Here is a 19,532-nt window from a genome sequence, read left to right as displayed (position 1 = left end):
ATGCTGGAAAAGCTTAGCAGGTCTGGCAGCATCTCTGGAGAGAACTCAGAGTTAACTTTTTAGGTGGAGTGACCCTTCCGCATAACTCCTTCAGTTCTGAGCTGAAAAATGTGATGCTGGAAAAGCGCAGCTGGTCAAGCAGCATCCAAGGAGCAGGAGAATCGACGTTTCGGGCATAAGCCCTGAAAAAGGGCTCATGCCCAAAACGTCGATTCTCCTGCTCCTTGGATGCTGCCTGACCTGCTGCGCTTTTCCAGCATCACATTTTTCAGCTCTGATCTCCAGCATCTGCCGTCCTCACTTTCTCCTCCTTCAGTTCTGAGGAAGGGTCACTCCATCTGAACCGTTAACTCTGATTTCTCTCCACAAAAGCTGCCAGACCTGCTGAGATTGTCCAGCAATTTGTATTTCGCCTTTCATCCTCAGTCTTTTTGGTTCTTATTGAGATAATGGAGTAATGTTGCAGGTAATCAGCAGAAAGATACAAGTTCATTGGGGTATTGATGAGAAACAAAGTGTGAAGGATTAAGAGCGGATTGAATTTTTGAAATGTGTGAAAGGAAGTTCCTTGATCAGTGTGGTTGGAATCCAACAAAAAAGGGTGTGGTGGTGTGTCTTGCACTGGGGAACAATGTGAAGCATGTTTCATCAGGGACTGCACTCGATGGACAGCTATCATCAAGAATCTGCACATGTGCAGTGAAACATAATTGCTATTACATGCCAGTCCCTTTATGATAAAGGCTGGCAAACAGTGGCTCAGTGGTTAGCACTGCTGTCTCACAATGCCAGGGTCCCAGGTTCAATTCCAGCCTTGGGTGACTCTCTGTGTGGAGTTTGCACATTCTCCCCATGTCTGGGTGGGGTTTCCTCTGGGTGCTGCAGTTTCCTCCCACAGTCCAAAGACGTGCAGGTCAGGTGAACTGGCCGTAGTAACTTGCCCATAGTGTTAGGTGCATTAGTCAGAAGGTGGGGGTGTGTTACTATTCAGAGGGTCGGTGTGGACCTTTTGGGCCGAAGGGCCTGTTTCCACACTGTAGGGAATCAAGGAGGAGGAGGAAACCATTTATTTTCCCAATTGCATGCTGTGCCTGCACATTAACTTGTTGTCAGTCATGTACAAGATCACCCAACTCTCTCTGAATACTGACATTCCCTAGTTTCGCACCATCTAAAAAATATTTTGCTTTCCTCTCTTTGCTACCAAGCTTAATATCATATTACGCCACATTATACCTGCCCACTCATTTAACACATATGAATCATTCTGGACCTGTTCATATCCATTCCATAGATTATTCTTCTCTCGTAAGATCAGTTGCGATCATATTGTAAGGTGGAATAGCGGACTCATGGATGGGGGTAGTGGCTGTATGGTTGCAAAACTAAGGAACAGAAAGAAGCACTCAATGTTAAATTGTTTTTTTTGTTCATACTGGATGGAAGTCAAAGTAGTGTCCCCCAGGGATCGGCGCTGGGTTCGTTGTCTTTTTGTTTTAGTTACCTGCTTTTAGACATAAAAAGCACACTTTCAGAGTTTGGAAAAGACACAAAATATTAAAATGCATTAAATAGTGGGGTGCATAACAGGTTTCTTGATAAAGTTCTAGGGAACACAGAGAGATTAATGAAATGGGCAGACACATGGCAAATACAAGTTAACTGGGAGAAGTGGTTAATTTTGGTAGAAAGAGTGAGGAAAGGCAGAATAAACAAAAAAGATATAATTTTAATTAAGTACAGAAACAGACAATCCTGGAGCTATACATGTATGAGCTTTTTTAAGGAGGCCGGACAGCTTTAAGTCAGTTTTTCAAAGCCCTTCCACACGATTGGTTTTATAAATAAAGGCATGGCATATAAAGGCAAACAAAGTATACCTTCATACAACTTCAGTTGGACCCTTACTGAAGTATTGATTCTGACAGAGGTCTTTAGAAAGGATAGCAAGGCCTTAGAGAGGGTATAGAGGAGATATACTACAACACTCCCAAAGGTCGAAGATTTAGTTCATTAAAGAGCTGAGAAAAGTGCTCTGCAAATATAATAGGCTTAAGGGAGATTAACCAGAAGTGTTCAAAGTTTTGATGGGTCTGTCAGATGGAATTGGAAAAAGTCTGTTGTCAGAAGCCATACTGATTGGTAACCAATGGATACACCAGAAGTGGTAAGAGAACTGGAAACATCAGGAGAAAAGGGAAAATAAGCATCGACTTATTATAATCTGAAATGCAATGTCAGACGAGAAGCAGCATCAATAATGCCTTTCAAAAGGGAAATGGATAAGTACTTTCAGAGAAAGAAAAACTTATAGGATTATTGGGAAAGAGCAGTGGAATGGAACTAATTGGATAAACAGCCACACAGACAAAATTAGGGAATTGCTGGAAAAGTTAGAGAATTCTGAGGAAGGGTCACCCAACCCGAAACATTAACTCTGATTTCTCTTCACTGATGCTACCAGACCTACTGAGCTTTTCCAGCAATTTCTGTTTTTGCTTCTGATTTACAGTAGCTGCAGTTCCTTTGGTTTTTAAACAGTCAAAATGGACAGGAAAGGAACCTTCTCTTCTGCATCTTCCCATAAGTCTATAACCTTTCAGATGGGGGATACCAAAAACTGAACATAGAGTTCACGCAGGGTCTGGAAAAGCTCAATACCAACTGAGGCATTGCCTACTCTATTTTGTATTCCAGTGCCTTTAAGATAAAGTAACAACGTTCCACTAACTTGAAGGCACTTATTTTCAGATGGTGGATTGACTTCCACAGGGCAGCTCACAAACTACTTCATTCTTGGACAATTCCAGATTCTTATCTGATTGCACTTGACTGGACCAACTTGGGACATTCCACCATACTAAAGACAATGAATGTTAACTGTTGTAACCCAAAATTAATAAGAATTTGGCAAAGAGACATGTCAACCAAAAGGCACAGCATTCAATGATAGCTTGGCATAATACATAGTTCTCCTTGCTCTGTAGAAAATATTAGGATTGCATAAAATATGAATAGCTATACTGCTCAGTCTGAGTCATTCAAAAATGAAATTCCCTGCCCATATAGCTCTCCACCGTTTACTGTCTTGATTGATAAATCTGAGTTGTCTGAAATATTTATGCCAACTTCCCCTCCCTAATGTTTCCCATATCAATACAAGTTGCATGGGTCAAAGTAAAGTATCTAACAATGTCCTACTTAAGTTCTGTACTGCACTCTCTTGATAGAAACTGGAGATCAATGATTTTTGCTTCATTCTACTTATCTAATTTCTGGGACGGCAAAATCTCCAGAGATCTAACGTTGTTCGCCTTATCAAAATTCTTGCACTCTGATGAATAAGAGGTCAGGAGAGTCACTCACCAGGATCACAACAGGATCATGCAAAGGACCATCTGTGTGCAGAGTTTCAATGTTATCCTCCAAGGTGTATGCCCACTCTACGCCCAGTTCAATAAAAACCTTTGTTTTGGGTTTGTCTCCTTTCCCATTCAGGATGTAGTGACCCGTAGCCTGGTTCTTGACAGCTGAGACACAAAATGAAGGTCTTTTTGTGCATAAATGGATAACAATAAATATGACAAAGGCTATCAAAGAAAGTCATTAAAAACTGAAAGAACCGCGGATGCTGTAAATCAGAAACAAAAACAGGTTGCTGGTAAAGCTCAGCAGGTCTGGCAGCAGCATCTGTGAAGAGAAATCAGAGTTAACGTTTCTGGTCTGGTTTGGGTTCTGAGGACAGATTACCGGACTTGAAATACTAACTCTGATTTCTCTCCACAGATGTTGCTAGACCTGCTGAGCTTTTCCAGCAAATCATTTTCCGTTTACAACAAAGGCATGCCTAAATTTTACTAAATTATTTTACATCAGGAGTATTGATTGAAATGTGTTATGGCATTAAAATATCAGATGGACAGGTCAAAAGAATTAGATTAGACTTACAGTGTGGAAACAGGCCCTTCGGCCCAACAAGTCCACACCGACCCGCCGAAGCGCAACCCACCCGTACCCCTACATTTACCCCTTACCTAACACTACGGGCAATTTAGCATGGCCAATTCACCTGACCCGCACATCTTTGGACTGTGGGAGGAAACCGGAGCACCCGGAGGAAACCCACGCAGACACGGGGAGAACGTGCAAACTCCACACAGTCAGTCGCCTGAGTCGGGAATTGAACCCAGGTCTACAGGCGCTGTGAGGCAGCAGTGCTAACCACTGTGCCACCGTGCCGCCCCAATTATTTCCAAATATACAGAATCGGCAGTGAGCTGTGTTCATTAATAATATATTGAGAGTATTGCTTATATCAACATAAAACAGTCTTCAAACAGATTAAAGATTTCATCTCTCATCAACAGTTGGACAACAACCACGACCATGGAGAGACGATGGAGAATGGGGAAGCACACAATGCCAAGTTTGAGACTGGAAAGATTAGTTATTAAAGAACAGTAAGCATAGTAGAGGAATTGGTTGATAGAATTAGGGTTTTGCATAGATGCCTCTTAATAGGAGAATTGAGTTTACGGAGAATGAGCTATAGGGATGATGTTTGAAATGAGAGGGTGATTTTTGATAGGAGAGTCTGAATTCTGGACAATTGGCTTCAGTAGAAGTGTGAAGATATTGGAGGGTCAGGAGGTTTCGGATCTGGGATATATTTATATCCTAAATTCATGAAGGAAAGTTGACAGAAATCTTGATCAAAGTTAATTTTCTGTGATTTTCCTGCTCATTGAATGCTTTTAATTTCTCTGTTCCATGTTTTTCCCTCTCCTATTGAATGAGTTTAATATTGAATAGTGAGATTCTGTTCCATGAGCCTGACTTTCCTCTGCCATTTCTCTTCAGCAAGTAAGTGAGATTCATCATTGTTGGTGGTAAATACAAAAGCCAAGCTCCATCAGGGCCTTATCTGACATCTACATATGCACTTGCCAGCAGAGATCAAGCAGAGCAGTCACTTCTCACAACAATCATCAGGCAACAGTATGGAGTCAAAGCTCAGCTAATGCTTCGCTCAACCCAGTCAGTATTGAAGCTAATAATGGTTTCCAAACCAGTTTCTGGATTAGTGGTGCTGGAAGAGCACAGAAGTTCAGGCAGCATCCAAGGAGCAACAAAATCGACATTTCAGGCAAAAGCCCTTCATCAGGAATAAAGGCAGAAAGCCTGAAGTGTGGAGAGATAAGCTAGAGGAGGGTGGGGGTGGGGAGAAAGTAGCACAGAGTACAATGGGTGAGTGGGGGAGGGGATGAAGGTGATAGGTCAGGGAGGAGAGGGTGGAGTAGATAGGTGGAAAAGGAGATAGGCAGGTAAGACAGGTCTGGACAAGTCACGGGGACAGTGCTGACCTGGAAGTTTGGAACTAGGGTGAGGTGGGGGAAGGGGAAATGAGGAAACTGTTGAAGTCCACATTGATGCCCTGGGGTTGAAGTGTTCTGAGGCGGAAGATGAGGTGGTGAGGGAGCGGCGGTGAAGGAGGCCCAGGACCTCCATGTCCTCGGCAAAATGGGAGGGGGAGTTGAAATGTTGGGCCACGGGGCGGTGTGGTTGATTGGTGCGGGTGTCCCGGAGATGTTCCCTAAAGTGCTCTTCTAGGAGGCGCCCAGTCTCCCCCATGTAGAGGAGACCGCATCGGGAGCAACGGATACAATAAACGATATCAGTGGATGTGCAGGTAAAACTTTGATGGATGTGGAAGGCTCCTTTAGGGCCTTGGATAAAGGTGAGGGAGGAGGTGTGGGCGCAGGTTTTACAGTTCCTGCAGTGGCAGGGGAAGGTGTCAGGATGGGAGAGTGGGTTGTAGGGGGGCGTGGACCTGACCAGGTAGTCACGGAGGGAACAGTCTTTGCAGAAGGCGGAAAGGGGTGGGGAGGGAAATATATCCCTGGTGGTGGAGTCTTTTTGGAGGTGGCGGAAATGTCAGTGGATTATTTGGTTTATGCGAAGGTTGGTAGGGTGGAAGGTGAGCACCAGGGGCGTTCTGTCCTTGTTACAGTTGGAGGGGTGGGGTCTGAGGGCAGAGGTGCGGGATGTGGACGAGATGCATTGGAGGGTATATTTAACCATGTGGGAAGGGTAATTGCGGTCTCTAAAGAAGGAGGCCATCTGGGGTGTTCTGTGGTGGAACTGGTCCTCCAGGGAGCAGATACGGCGGAGGCGGAGGAATTGGGAATACGGGATGGCATTTTTGCAAGTGGAAGGGTACTGTTGGGGAGGTCTGGAGAGGAAAAAACGGAGGGCTTGGAGGCCCTGGTCATGGCAGATGGAGGTGTAGAGGGATTGGATATCCACCTCTTCCCACCCTACCTCTTGCAAAAATGCCATTCCGTATTCCCAAACCAGTGCCTAGGCAGAGACCAGGCCAGTCAGCAGAGGGCAGAATTAATCATTTAATCCTCTTACTCTTAATGGCTGACCTATATACTGAGTAATTTTGCTTAACTATTAAGGGAGCTCTTAAAATGCAGCAACTAATATGCATTCAACCTCATTTTCATGATATTCACGGAGGAACTGTGAAAGTTTTCTGCTGACATTATTTATCAAAGCATAATGGAAACTACACCCAAAACAAACAGTCCACCTAAAATTCAGCTACTGAATCTCACCTCAACACTTGGACTACAATGTGCTGCAGTTATTTTGGGGCATTAACATTAACATTATTCAGTAATAGCCAACTACATTTTGGGTCAGTGCTGGCTTATTCCTGAATTAGAAATGTCATAGGTCACAGTCCCACTCCTGAGTTGAGGCAATTAATCATGGTTGACATTGATGTACACTGGGGTAAGTTGACATTGATGTACACTGCGGGAGTAGTTATCTACTGGGAGTATATTAAACTGGCACACTGCCTGTTCAAGATGCAATATTTAACTGGTATGATGTCCAACATTCCTGGTACAACGAAAAACTGAAAGTGCCTTCACAGATCTGGCAGCACTGTGAAGACAGAAAAAAACAGTCAATGTTTTGGGTCCAAAGGACACTTCTTCAAATTAAGTTCTGAAGAAGAGTCATTTCAACCTCGAAACCAGAACATTATTTCTCTCTCCACTGACCTCAGCTGCAATCACTCACTAATCAGATGTGGCTTGGCTGTGGAGTGGCAGAGTTTAATTTAGATAAATATGAGGTCCTGAATTTTGGAAAGGCAAATCAGGGCAGGACTTATAGACTTAATGGTAAGGTCCCAGGGAGTGTTGCTGAACAAAGAGACCTTGGAGTGCAGATTCATAGTTGCTTGAAAGTGGAGTCACAGGTAATTAAGATGCTGAATAAAGCATTTGGTATGCTTGCCTTTATTGGTCAATACATTGGGTATTTGAGTAGGGAGGTCATTTTGTGCCAGTATAGGACATTGGTTAGGCCACTTTTGGAATATTGTGTGCAATTCTAGTCTCCCTGATATAGTTGTTGTGATGTTGTGAAACTTGAAAAGGTTCAGAAAATATTTACAAGGATGTTGCCAGGATTGGAGGATTTGAGCTAGTGGGAGAAGCTGAATAGACTGGGGCTGTTTTCCCTGCAGCTTTGGAGGCTGAGGGGTGACCTTATGGAAGTTTAGAAAATCATGAGGGGTACAGATAGCCAAGGTTTTTTCCCTGGGGTGGGGTAATCAAAAACCAGAAGGCACAGTTTTAAGGTGAGAGAGGGAAGTTTTAAAAGGGACCTAAGGGGCAACTTTTTCACGCAAGGGATGGTACATCTATGGAATGAGCTGCCAAAGGAAGTGATGGGGTCTGGTACATGTATTACATTTAAAAAGCATCTGACTGGTATATGAATAGGAAGGGTTTAGAGGGATATGGGCCAAATGGTGGCAAATGGGACTAGATTCGTTTAGGATATCTGGTCAGCATGGATGAGTTAGACAGAAGGGTATGTTTCCATGCTGTACATCTCTATGACTAATGGGTATGATTGTCCACTGAGGTATTTTCTGTGTCACTGGCCATGGGTTCTGTGGGTCCTTGTGTGGTTAATGAGCCCAATCCTAGAACACCATCTTCAACCACACATTTGGAGGTATTTCCTCGAGGTGGAATTTGAGCTTGAGGTCATTGGCATTCCTTTCTCCAGTTCCCTTTCCGTCCTTCCTCTAGCTGATGGGTGTTATCAAAGACCTCTGTTCCTTCATACAAAAGTTTCCTCCTAGCAAGTTTCTTCTGAATGAGAAACACAAATAGAAGCTGCTGGAAAAACTCAGCAGATCTGGCAGCATCTGTGGAGAGAAATCAGTGTTAATGTTTTGGGTCCAATGATCCTTCCTCAGAGATGGATGAGTGACCTCTTCTGAATGAGAGTCTCCCAATTGTTGACATCTATGTTGCACTCCTTGAGGGATGCCTTTGAATTGCTTCTTCTGTCCTCTTGAGCAAGAGCCCTCCTTGAGCTGAGTGAAGATGATTTGCTTTGGCAGTTTTGATCTTAGGCATTGTAAGCATGCGGACGGCCCGGTAGAATTAGGTTTGGATGGTCATGGCCCAATGCTATGCTATTAGCTGCTTCGAGGATATTTATGTTAGTATGCCTGCCCTCTCAGCTGATGAGGAGAATCCACCTCAAACATCATCGATGGGTCTCGAGGTGGTGTCTAACCATTGTCCAAGTTTCAGAGACAATGTCCACAACATTGGGAAGCTTGTTGAACATGGAGAAAAGGCTGGGAGTGATAGCACATCCCTGCTTGATTCCTTAATTAACCTCAAACAATTCTGCCACATTACCATTCCAAACAACAACTCTGCTTCTCTCTCCACTGATGCTAATAGACCTGCTGGCATTTTCCAACACATTCTGTTTTTATATCCAATCTTCAGCATCTCCAGTATTTTTCTTGCATTCCTGACTCAGTCATTCTTGATTAAACGCTCTATTGGTCTATACCAAATCCAATTCTATGCCCATCTATACTTTAGTTCTTCCTAACCTGCAATCTTCTTCCTGACCTCTCCACCCCCACCCCACTCCGGCCTATCATCCCCCCACCTTGACCTCCTTCCACCTATCACATCTCCATCGCCCCTCCCCCAAGTCCCTCCTCCCTACCTTTTATCTTAGCCTGCTGGACACACTTTCCTCATTCCTGAAGAAGGGCTTATGCCCGAAACGTCGAATTTCCTGTTCCTTGGATGCTGCCTGACCTGCTGCGCTTTTCCAGCAACACATTTTCAGCACCATCTATACTATACCCAAGCTCTCTCTGCCTGTCCCAAATCCAGCTGTCTGTCCATCTATTCCAGATACAAACTCCGTTCACCTGCCCCAAACATAAACATTGTCCATCTGTCTCAAATGCAGCTCTCTGTCTAGACTCCAGCTCTCTGTCCACTTATCCTCAAGCTGAGCTCTCTGTCCTCGTGTTCAAGATCAGAGTTCCTCCTCTGTCTGGATGTTCTGTCCTCCTGTTCCATATCTGAGCTCTGTGTTAACCTGTCCTAAACCAATGTGAGCTCCCCCTCTGCCACTTTCAAATCTAAGACTGGGCTAGCTTTTCTGCTTGAAATGATCGTTGATATAGTTTCTTGGATTGGCATTGCCCCATGGCAAACCAAACTACTCAGCTTGTCCGTCATCTTGTAGGGAGCACTCAATTTGAACTGACTTAGCTAATCTAAGGAACAGTAATGGAATAAAACCTGCTAGGAGGGAGATTTCTATCAGGAACTGCACACGTGTAGAATGGAGTGAAGAGTGAGGTGAGCTCTGCTGGTTATATAATTTCTAAGTCAGAAATTCTAGGCTTTAGGATGAATAATGAGCATGTGAGCAAGATAAAATAGTTCTTAAAATAGTACCGCAGCAAGGAGACATCACCTTCAGGAGAAAAACAGGAGACAAGGAATGGAGATAGTGTTACATTGTGTTTTAGCACAGATGTCAAAAAGTGTGGTGCTGGAAAAACAGTGGGTCAGGCAGCATCCCAGGAGCAGGAGAATTGTGTTTTGGCCATAAGCCCTTCATCAGGAATGTTTGAATTCCAGAGGAAGAGCTTATGTCTGAAATGTCGATTCTCCTGCTCCTTGGATGTGTTTTTCCAGCGCCACACTTCTTGACTCTGATTCCCAGCACCTGCAGTCCTTACTTTCTTGTTTCAGCAGAGATGGACTTGTGGCAGTCTCAGCCCAGCAATATGCTGCCTCTGTGTAAGGTCCTTGTCAAATTCCTGACTGCCACATCATTGAAGTACTTCAATATTACATGCAACAGGCATGCTAATGAAAACAAGCTAACTTTAATTAAAATAAACTGTCTCAAAGTTACTTCTGAAGCAGAACCTTGACAATTGGGAATACATATCAGGAATTTAAATGTAATCCACCACTGATTTTCAGTCCAAACTTGAAAAATCATCTGCACAAATGGATGAATTCTTGAAACCATTCTATATAAGTAGAAATTTACACTAAGTGTGTACTTCATACAATGAGCACTGCACAGTTCAGAACAAGGAGGCTTTGTACTCTTTGTATGTATGTTAGTTACCATTAAGAGATCTTTGCAATAGGAATGAGTGCATTCAGATACAGTGCTTAAAATGTAACCGATGCTGAGCAATCTTGTCAAGCATTGGCAGGTTAGTACTTACCAAGAATGTGAGGAGAAACCTCGTCTTCTTGGATGAACACATATCTAGAACCAGATGGGATCTCAAACATCTTTAAGTAGCCTTTTGCATGTGTTAAGGTCAATGACAGAAGCAAAAAGAAAGAAAACATAGTGGTGATTACTACAGCATTCTAGTGAAAGTTTGATTCGAAGTAGGCATCAAAACGCTCATGTACATTTTGCAAATTCGGGTTAAAATTGTCAATCAGGCTTGTGACATGCTCCACACATACACACAGGTCAAACCTTACTCTGTGACCAGGAGGAATAGCAATGTACGTGCTTGTCACAAGGTCTGTTGACTGTTCAGCTTGTGATGTGATGACTTACTGGCCCTGAATGATCACCAAGCCTGCAAATGGACTGAATGATGAGCACTGTTGCAAAATGAATGCTCTGATGCCCCTTCCTTTGCTCCTCGTGATTACTTACCAAAAAGAACTCTCGAGTGCCTTGATTCAGAGATATCAAGGCTTCTAGCTCCCTTGGGCAAAATGAATCGTCTTCTCGTTCGCCCTTAAATACAATGGTTTTGTCAATTTTACTGGAAACTGCTCCCCTTTCTTTGTCAAGTAACATGAAAGTTATGCAAAACAAAGTAACTCAGAATCAAATGAGAAGAATTATTAGTGCATGTATCCATTGGAGGACACCAGACACAGTTATTTGAAGATGGAAAATCATTGTCACAGTGGCTCAGTGGTTAACACTGCTGCATCACAGTGCCAGGGTCCCAGGTTTGATTCCAGCCTTGGGTGACTGTGTGGAGTTTGCACATTCTCCCTGTGTCTGTGTGGGTTTGCTCCGGGTGCTCCGGTTTCCTCCCACAGTCCAAAGATGTGCAGGTCAGGTGAATTGGCCAGGCTAAATTGCCCATAGTATTAGGTGCATTAGCCAGAGGGAAATGGTTCTGGGTGGGTTACTCTTCGGAGGGTCGGTGTGGACTTGTTGGGTTGAAGGGCCTGTTTCCAGGAATCTAATCTAAAAAAAACTGAAAACAGGATTGTGAGAAATGTCCAGCTCAGGCCAAACTGGACACTTGCTAACATGTTTTCCCAAGGTTCCAAATTCATTTTGGTATCTCTTGCTTAATTTTTGACCTGTTGAAAAAGTTTGGGTAATGGTTAACTGCAGCACAGTCACCACAATTATCCATTAAAACAGCCATTTCTAAACCTTGGTGGCTTCCTTCTTACTAATATACACAAAATTCTCTTTAATGTATCCTTTATAATGTAATAATTATAGAAACAAACAATAATCGTAGGATGTTTAAGTTCTGAAAGTACTTTGTCTCTGCCTTGGCTCAAGATTCAAGTCTTGCAAACCAGGCACACTTAATCCAGCTTGTCCAGAGAGAACTGTTATTATCACACGTGCCTTCATAAAATACTTTTTTAACAAAGTTATTAAAAGTCGGACCCCAAGCAAGATCTACAAGAGGGATAAGCAATCCTGTTATCATTGTTTTGAAACTTTTCCCAAATAGATTTATCCAGTGTTGCAACATTAGCCAGACTTCAAGTCATTGATGAGTTAAATAGATGATGGAGGTTATCATTTCTGAAAAGCAGTTCTGTAATGTTCCCAATTGAAAGAGAATCATATGAGAAACAAATTGCCAGGTTATCAGCTCATGTAAAAACTAGGAACAGAATTAAGCACTTCATAAAAGCACTTCAAATGTGCTTTCCCATTTGATATGTTCAAGGTCCAACTTTTATATTGTCTGATTTCCTAAAATGTTCACAAATGGTTCACAAATCACCATCAAGGTCAGTACCAACAATCCCAATGCATGCATGAGTAAGGGTGACTTTAATTTCATTAGTGCATAAGCAATATCAGATCATGAGGAGGTGATAACACTGGTGACAGCATATGGAACAGTATTAGGCCATTTGACCAACCGAGACTACTCAGTCATTCGATCATGGCTGATATGTTTCTCAACCCCATTCCCCTGCCTTCTCTCTGTAACCACTGCTCCCCTTACTAATCAAAACTCTATCAATCTCAGTCTTAAATGCACTCAATGACTTGATGTCCACAGCCTTCTGTGGCAATGGGCTCCACAGATTAACCACCTTCTGGTTGAAGAAATTCCTCAACTCAATTTTAAAGGGTTGTCCCTTCATCCTGCGGTTGTGGCCTCAGGTCCCAGTCTGTCCTATTGATGGAAAGAGTTTCTGCATGCCCACTCTATCCAGGCATCTCGGTATTCTGTAAGTTTCAATGAAATCCTCCCTCATCCTTCTAAACTCCATTAAGTTTGCGTGTAGAATGAACTTCCTGAGGAAGTGATGGATGTGAGCACAGTCACTTTTAAAAGACACGTGGATAAGTACATAAATAGGAAAGGTTTGGAGGGATATGGGCCAGGAGCAAGTAGGTGGGAATAGTTTAGTTTGGGATTATGTTTGGCATGGACTGGTTGGATTGAAGTCTTTGTTTCCGTGCTGTATGATTCTGTGAGTGCAGACCCAGAGCGCTCAACTGCTCCTCATAAGACAAGCTTTCATCCCAGGGATCATTCTTGTAAACTGTCTGTGGATGCTGTCCAAGGCAAGTACATCTCTCCTTAAAAACAGGATCCAAAACTGCTCACAAGATTCCAAATGAGGTCTGACCAGAGCCTTATACAGCCTTAGTAGTACTTCCTTGTATTCTAGCCCTCTTGAAATGAATGCTAACGTTGCATTTGCCTCCGTAACTACCAACTGAACCTGCATGTTACCCTGAAGAGAATGCTGAACTAGAGTCCCTTGTGCTTCAGGCTTTTGAAGCCCTTTCCTGTTTAGAAAGTAGCCTACGCATCTATTCTTCCTACCAAAGTGCATTACTTCACACTTTCCCATGTTGTAATCCAACTGCCACTTCTTGCCCATTCTCCTGACCTGTCCAAGTCTTTCTGCAGCCTTTCCACTTGCTCAACACTATCTGCTTCTCCACCAATCTTTGTGCATTCAAGTAAGCACAATATTGTGTAAGCAGATATCGCCCATCTATATTGAGAGCAAACAGGAAGCAGATTACAGTACAACCTTGATTAGCTGAACATCAATTATCCGAATTTCAGATTATCCGAACAAGATTTCAAGGCCCATAAAAACGCCATTAGGTAACTCAGCATTCAGTTATCAGTTAAACGCATTATGGAGTGCATCACCGAATAACCAAGAAATATTTGATAACTGGTACTCATAAATTACCGCTTATTTCCAGTTATCTGAACGATCAATTATCCAAACAAAATACTCCCCGCCTAGCTTGTTCGGATAATCGAGGTTCTACTGTATTCACCTGAATAAGGAACCTTAAAGAGAGGCTACAATATATAGTTTCACTATTTCTATATCAGCATAACATAGATGCACTAAAACAAAGGCTTTGTTATATCTAGCTGAATAGCTTCACTGCAAGCCTGAGGAGATGTTGGAGACTGTCAATATCAGGTGCAATCTGCATCGAATTTGTCTGAAGATGGGGAACCCTTCAGTAAGAGAGATATAGGGTTGGAAAAAAGAAAAAACGTTGGTTTATGGCAGATACTGAAGCCTCAAAACAGCAGAAGCCCACGTGAGTACAGATTGTGCAAGAAGAAACTTTAAAAAGATATTAGGAGAGCATAAAGGGGACATGAAAGATTAATGGCAGGAGCCTATGGAAGGCTGGTCAGATGGGCTGATAGTTACAAATGGAACTTAATCAGAATAAATGTGAGGTGACTTGGGCAAGACAAACAAGGCAAAGAATACATGCTGGGGGAACCTGGGGAACTTGGTACCACATATCCATCAGTCCATGAAGGTAGCTGGACAGGTGGATGAAGTGGTTAAAAAGGCATTTGGCATATTTGCCTTTATTAGCTGAAGCATAGGGGTTTAAGAGCAAGGAGGTAATGTTGGAATGGTATAAAATGTTGGTTAGGTTGCAAATAGAGTATTGTGTGAAGGTCTGGATTCCACAATACAGGATTGCAGGGGAGATTTATCAGGATGTTGCTTGTGCTGAAGAGTTTTAGTTCGGAAAAGACATTGGGCTGACTGGGGGTTGTTGTCCTTGGAGCACAGGAGACGAGGTGGGGGGATGGGGGCCATGATTGAGATGTATAAAGTAATGTGGGGACAGAGTAGATAGGAAGAAGCTTTTCTTCTTGGTGGAGGGACCAAACTCTGGGGGCACAGATTTAAGGTAAAAGACAGGCAGGTTAGAGGAGGTGAGAAAAACTGTTTTCCCACAGAGCGTGGGAGGAATCTGGAAATCACCACCTGGAAACGTGGTCAAGACAGCCACCCACACAGAAGTGAATAGGTGTTTAGACACACAGTTGCAATTGCCAAGGCATACGATGCTATGGGCCGAGTGCTGGAAAATGAGATTAGATTAGAATAATTGGATGGGTCCTTTCACTGGCAGAGGCCCAATGGGCTTAAGGGCTTTTTGATGTGATGTAGAATTTTATGACTCAGTTCTGGCGCACTGCCCATACAAAGATTGTGTTTGTGCAGCACTAGTCTGTCACATGAATTGCAATGCATGTGCACAGCAGCAGTTCATAAGAACTGCAGTTCTGTTATATCCTCATTTGCTTGTATTCATAATGGTCAATGCACTTACGGAGACCCACAAGGAGTACTTGGGAATGAATTAAGTGGGTTGACAGTTCTATATCTGGAAACGTTAACTTTCTACTTGCCTCATGCCATTAATTCTGATGTGCATTGATGCAGGAATAAAAGTAGTTGATTAGGCTGATATGGAAGAGTTGTCAACCATGTTGGAAATACAACATGGATCTGAGCAGAAAGGTAAAAGATGCTAATGCCACAATGGGAACGTGTAACCAGCCCATAAGGTAAAATAACTGTTGTAGAATCAATTGAAGTTGCAGAAGGGAATCTTCCTGTGCTGCCAACCCTTAGCAGGGAGGGTGGTGGGGTGGGGGTGGGGGGGGGTGTACATTTCATTTGCAGGGATCTGGGGACATTGTAGAAATTCTCTCTGCTCGACTCAACTGAGGTAGTCCCTCTGCAACCACCCAGTTTGAGCTAATTTCCTCTGGCGTGGTTTGTAATTGTGTAAACAACATTTTCATTGTGTTAATGCACAAGAGAGGTTTGCCCAAATGGCATTAAAGAAATAACTTAGATTAACTGCTGCCTCAGAAATAGACTAAGCTGTCCCCTATGCTAAAGATCACAGCATGTTTTACAAACTAGTGAACACTGCAATAACCCTGTACATCGCATGTATTTCACAAGTCCACTCCTGAAGCTCTGATCAGCCACAGAAAACTGGGGAAAATCCCAATTTACATGATTCAGTTGATCTGCTACTAAAGTTTATGGAGTTGAGAACTATTCCTGACAGATAATCCAATCATATTTCTCTAACATAGGTCAGGGTGGATTATAATCAGCAGTAACTTCCATAGGAGATTGCAAAAAAAACACTCCTGGAAATTTTCATGCAATATTTCAACCATATTTTAAGGATAAAGTTCAGTATAAATCAGAGTTTTCCTACCCGACTTCTTTGGTGTTCTGGTAAATGTTCCTTTCACTGTTCTGCAGTGGGAATTGTCCCCACCACACACTCCACATTTGTCATCCACTTTGTTTGAGCCAATTTCTTTATCGCATCCCACTTTCTGTGAACATAAAACTTTAATCAACACCACAGTAATATGCAGTTGTAAAATAGAATAAGTTACGGGAATACTGGGGACAGGTACTGATTGATCACTTTTCCAGCCTACTTCAGGCATTTGCCTCATTTTGGCAGGCTCAGGGAGAGAAATCATTCGCTCTTGGTTTTTCCCTGTTACTGGGTCTTTTACAATCATAGAATCCCTACAGCTTGGAAGCAAGCCATTCAGCCCATTAAGTCCACACCAACCATCCAAACAGCATCCCAGCCAGTCCCACCTCTTCCCTTGTTGCCCTGCATTTCCTATGCTTAACCCATCTAGCCTGCACATCCCTGGTCACTATGGACGATCGAGCATGGCCGATCCACCTAATGTGCACATCTTCAGACTGTGGGAGGAAACCAAAGCATCCGGAGGAAACCCACGCAGACACGGGGAGAATGTGTAAACTCCACACAGACAGTCGCCTGAAGGTGGAATTGAACCCTGGATCTGTGAGGTGGCAGTGCTAACTACTGAACCACAGTTCTGCCCCAAACCTGCCCACTTTAAACTCCCAAGAGTTTCTGTAGAGTGACTTTGCAATGTGTTTTGGGTCTGATTGAATAACAAGAGGATGGAGAGAGGACAGTCAGCCAATCAAGTCTTTATCAGTCCTTTCAAAGACAAACCCAATCTGTCCTCCCACTGCACACCCACCCAATCCTTACCTTTTCTGCCCTCCAAATATTTAGCCAAGTCCTTTTGACCACTAATTTGAATCTGGATCCACTTCAATTTCATGGAGGGAGGGCATTCAAGTCCTGACCACTATTTATGGGTGGCATGGTGGCACAGTGGTTAGCACTACTGCCTCACAGCGCCAGAGACCCAGGTTCAATTCCTGCCTCAGGTGACTCTCTGTGTGGAGTTTGCACATTCTCCCCGTGTCTGAGTGGGCTTCCTCTGGGTGCTCTGGTTTCCTCCCACAATCCAAAAATGTGCAGGTTAGGTGAATTGGCCATGCTAAATTGCCTGTAGTGTTAGGTGAAGGGGTAAATGTAGGAGTATGGTTCTAGGTGGTATACGGGTCGGTGTGGACTTGTTGGGTCGAAGGGCCTGTTTCCACACTGTATGTAATCTAATCTAATCTAAAAAATGTAAGTAATCTAATCTTGTGTAAAGGTTTACTCCCGTGTTGCCTCTGGTTCTTTTACTAATCAATGTAAATGAAGTTAGATCTGCATCATTTGCTTATTGATCCTTCTTCAGTATTTGGAATCAGTTGCTACTTATTCCATCTAAAACCTATGCAATTTTAGCTGACCTCAAAAAATAAATCCTGGAGGCCCTTGACTCTCAAGACAGCAACCTCAACTTCACTGTAATAAAAACTGCGGATGTTGGAGATCCGAAATAAACATTGAGTGTGCTAGAGAAACTCAGCAGATCTGGAATCATGTGTGGAGAGAGGAACAGAGTTAATGCTCCAAATCTGGCATGACTACACTTCACAAATAAAAGCCTTTCCAAAGATGCCCATATTGATAAAATTTTATTTTAAGCATACAATAAAACTATGAGCTGTTGATCATGAAATTCTCACGTACTATAGCCTTTGGATTTCCAACGCAAAATATAATTCCATAGCATACTAGTTGGTAATTATATCAGCTCTAAGCATAATTATGAATCATCTTTGCCAATTATATTAAGAGTAGGAAGAATAGGGAACCAGATATTGCGATGAGATGATCTTTTAAACTTTTCTTTTTATATGAGGAAACTGACATTAAATTAAGACCTTTTGATAATCACTCTTGTGATTGATTCTTGAGTATTAGTTGTCACTACTAATGTGACAACTTAATGAGGTGCCTCTACTCAAACCCAGTAAAATCTTTCAATTGATTTACAATGTAATTTTGTCTTGCCTCCACTAAATGCCAAAACAAAGCAAGAGATTTTACAACCAAAGTAATATCAATGCTTCTATTTAATTTTCCCAATTTATGTTGTTTCAACCTAATGTTGGTCAGTTAAAAGCCCCATTATTAATGTTTAGTGTCAAGGGTTGTTTCATGCCATGCGTGAAGTAGTGGCATGACAGCTGATTGGCACTGCTTGAGAGCAGCCCATTGACCATCCCAGGCTCTGACCCTCCTAGTTGTTGGTTAATTCTCCAGTGTCCAATATTCTCACTCTCTGGCCTGATTACCTGGATCACCGGTTCTTCTGGTCATTGGCAGACTCTCCCTCTGGTTCACCTTCACCAGCACTCCCATTCGCTGATCCTCCTGTTCACTGATTGACTCTCAATCTCCAGCTTCTCTCTACAACCCCTCAATGTGCACCTTGCTCTCCATTCAACACTGCTGTTCCTGCCTCTCACCTGAGACCTCACATACTGATAGTTTGGGAGAGGGTGGCAATGAGCAGGAGAGGCAGGGATTCAGTAATATTGAATATTTCAATTAACCAAATGTATTATTCCAAGTGACTTTTTGGGGGAGAAAAGTCTAAAACATTGCAACAGTTTCTCACAATCTACTCTGTCTAGACCTCTCACTATTTTGAATCTCTACAAAATCTTATTAGTCTTCTTTTTCTCCAAAGAAAATAGTCCTAAAGTTTCCAATCTGTCTTCAGAATAGAAGCTCCTCATTCCTGGGATCATACCTGGAACCTTTTCTGCTCTCTCTCCAATCTCTTCATATCCTTCAAGAAGGTGCAGTGCCCAGAACTGTATGCAATGCTCAAGTTGAAGCCAGTGTTTTGTACAAGTCAACATTATTTTGGACTCTATGTCTCTATGAATAAATCCTTATACTGTTTCATTTATTAGCTGCTGTCTCGATCTGTCCTGCCACCTTCAATGACTAATCACATATTCATTCAGGTCCCCCAGCTCCTGCAACCCCTTTAATTTATATTGCCTCTCTGTGTGATCTACCAATCAAAATGAATCAGTTCATCATTTTGTGCAGTGAAATGTATCTGTCACAGCTCCCCCCATTCCATTAATGTTTCAATATCGTTTTGAAGTTCTACTCTCTCCTCCTTACAGTTCATAATGATACCAGGTTTTGTGTGATGCACAAACTTCGAAATTGTGCCGAAGGTCTAAGTCATTGATATACATCAAGAAAAGCATGGCTTCTAATAGTGACCTATGGGGAACTCCATTAGACATCTTGCTGCATCTGAAAATTAACCATTATTTTGTTTTTATTAATTCACAGGATGTGGACATCACTAGCTAGTTCAGCAT

The 19,532-nt window shown here is 42.7% G+C and overlaps 1 protein-coding gene across 1 annotated transcript in view; it reads right to left on the bottom strand.

The window, feature by feature from the left end:
* The window catches only part of LOC132829086 (A disintegrin and metalloproteinase with thrombospondin motifs 3-like), a 268,759-nt gene that overhangs the window by 21,051 nt on the left and 228,176 nt on the right, over window positions 1-19,532 (bottom strand). Inside the window, exons 15-17 of the mRNA XM_060846397.1 lie at window positions 16,159-16,282; window positions 10,610-10,690; window positions 3,367-3,530 (exon numbers count right to left, since the gene is read on the bottom strand). Of these exons, the coding sequence (XP_060702380.1) occupies window positions 3,367-3,530; window positions 10,610-10,690; window positions 16,159-16,282 (369 nt within the window). The remainder of the gene's footprint in view (window positions 1-3,366; window positions 3,531-10,609; window positions 10,691-16,158; window positions 16,283-19,532) is intronic.

This window comes from Hemiscyllium ocellatum, chromosome 2 (assembly GCF_020745735.1).
Source record: "Hemiscyllium ocellatum isolate sHemOce1 chromosome 2, sHemOce1.pat.X.cur, whole genome shotgun sequence".
Lineage (NCBI taxonomy): Eukaryota > Metazoa > Chordata > Chondrichthyes > Orectolobiformes > Hemiscylliidae > Hemiscyllium > Hemiscyllium ocellatum.
Note: the sequence above shows the minus strand (reverse complement) of the source record. Positions and strands in the feature narration are given on the sequence as shown.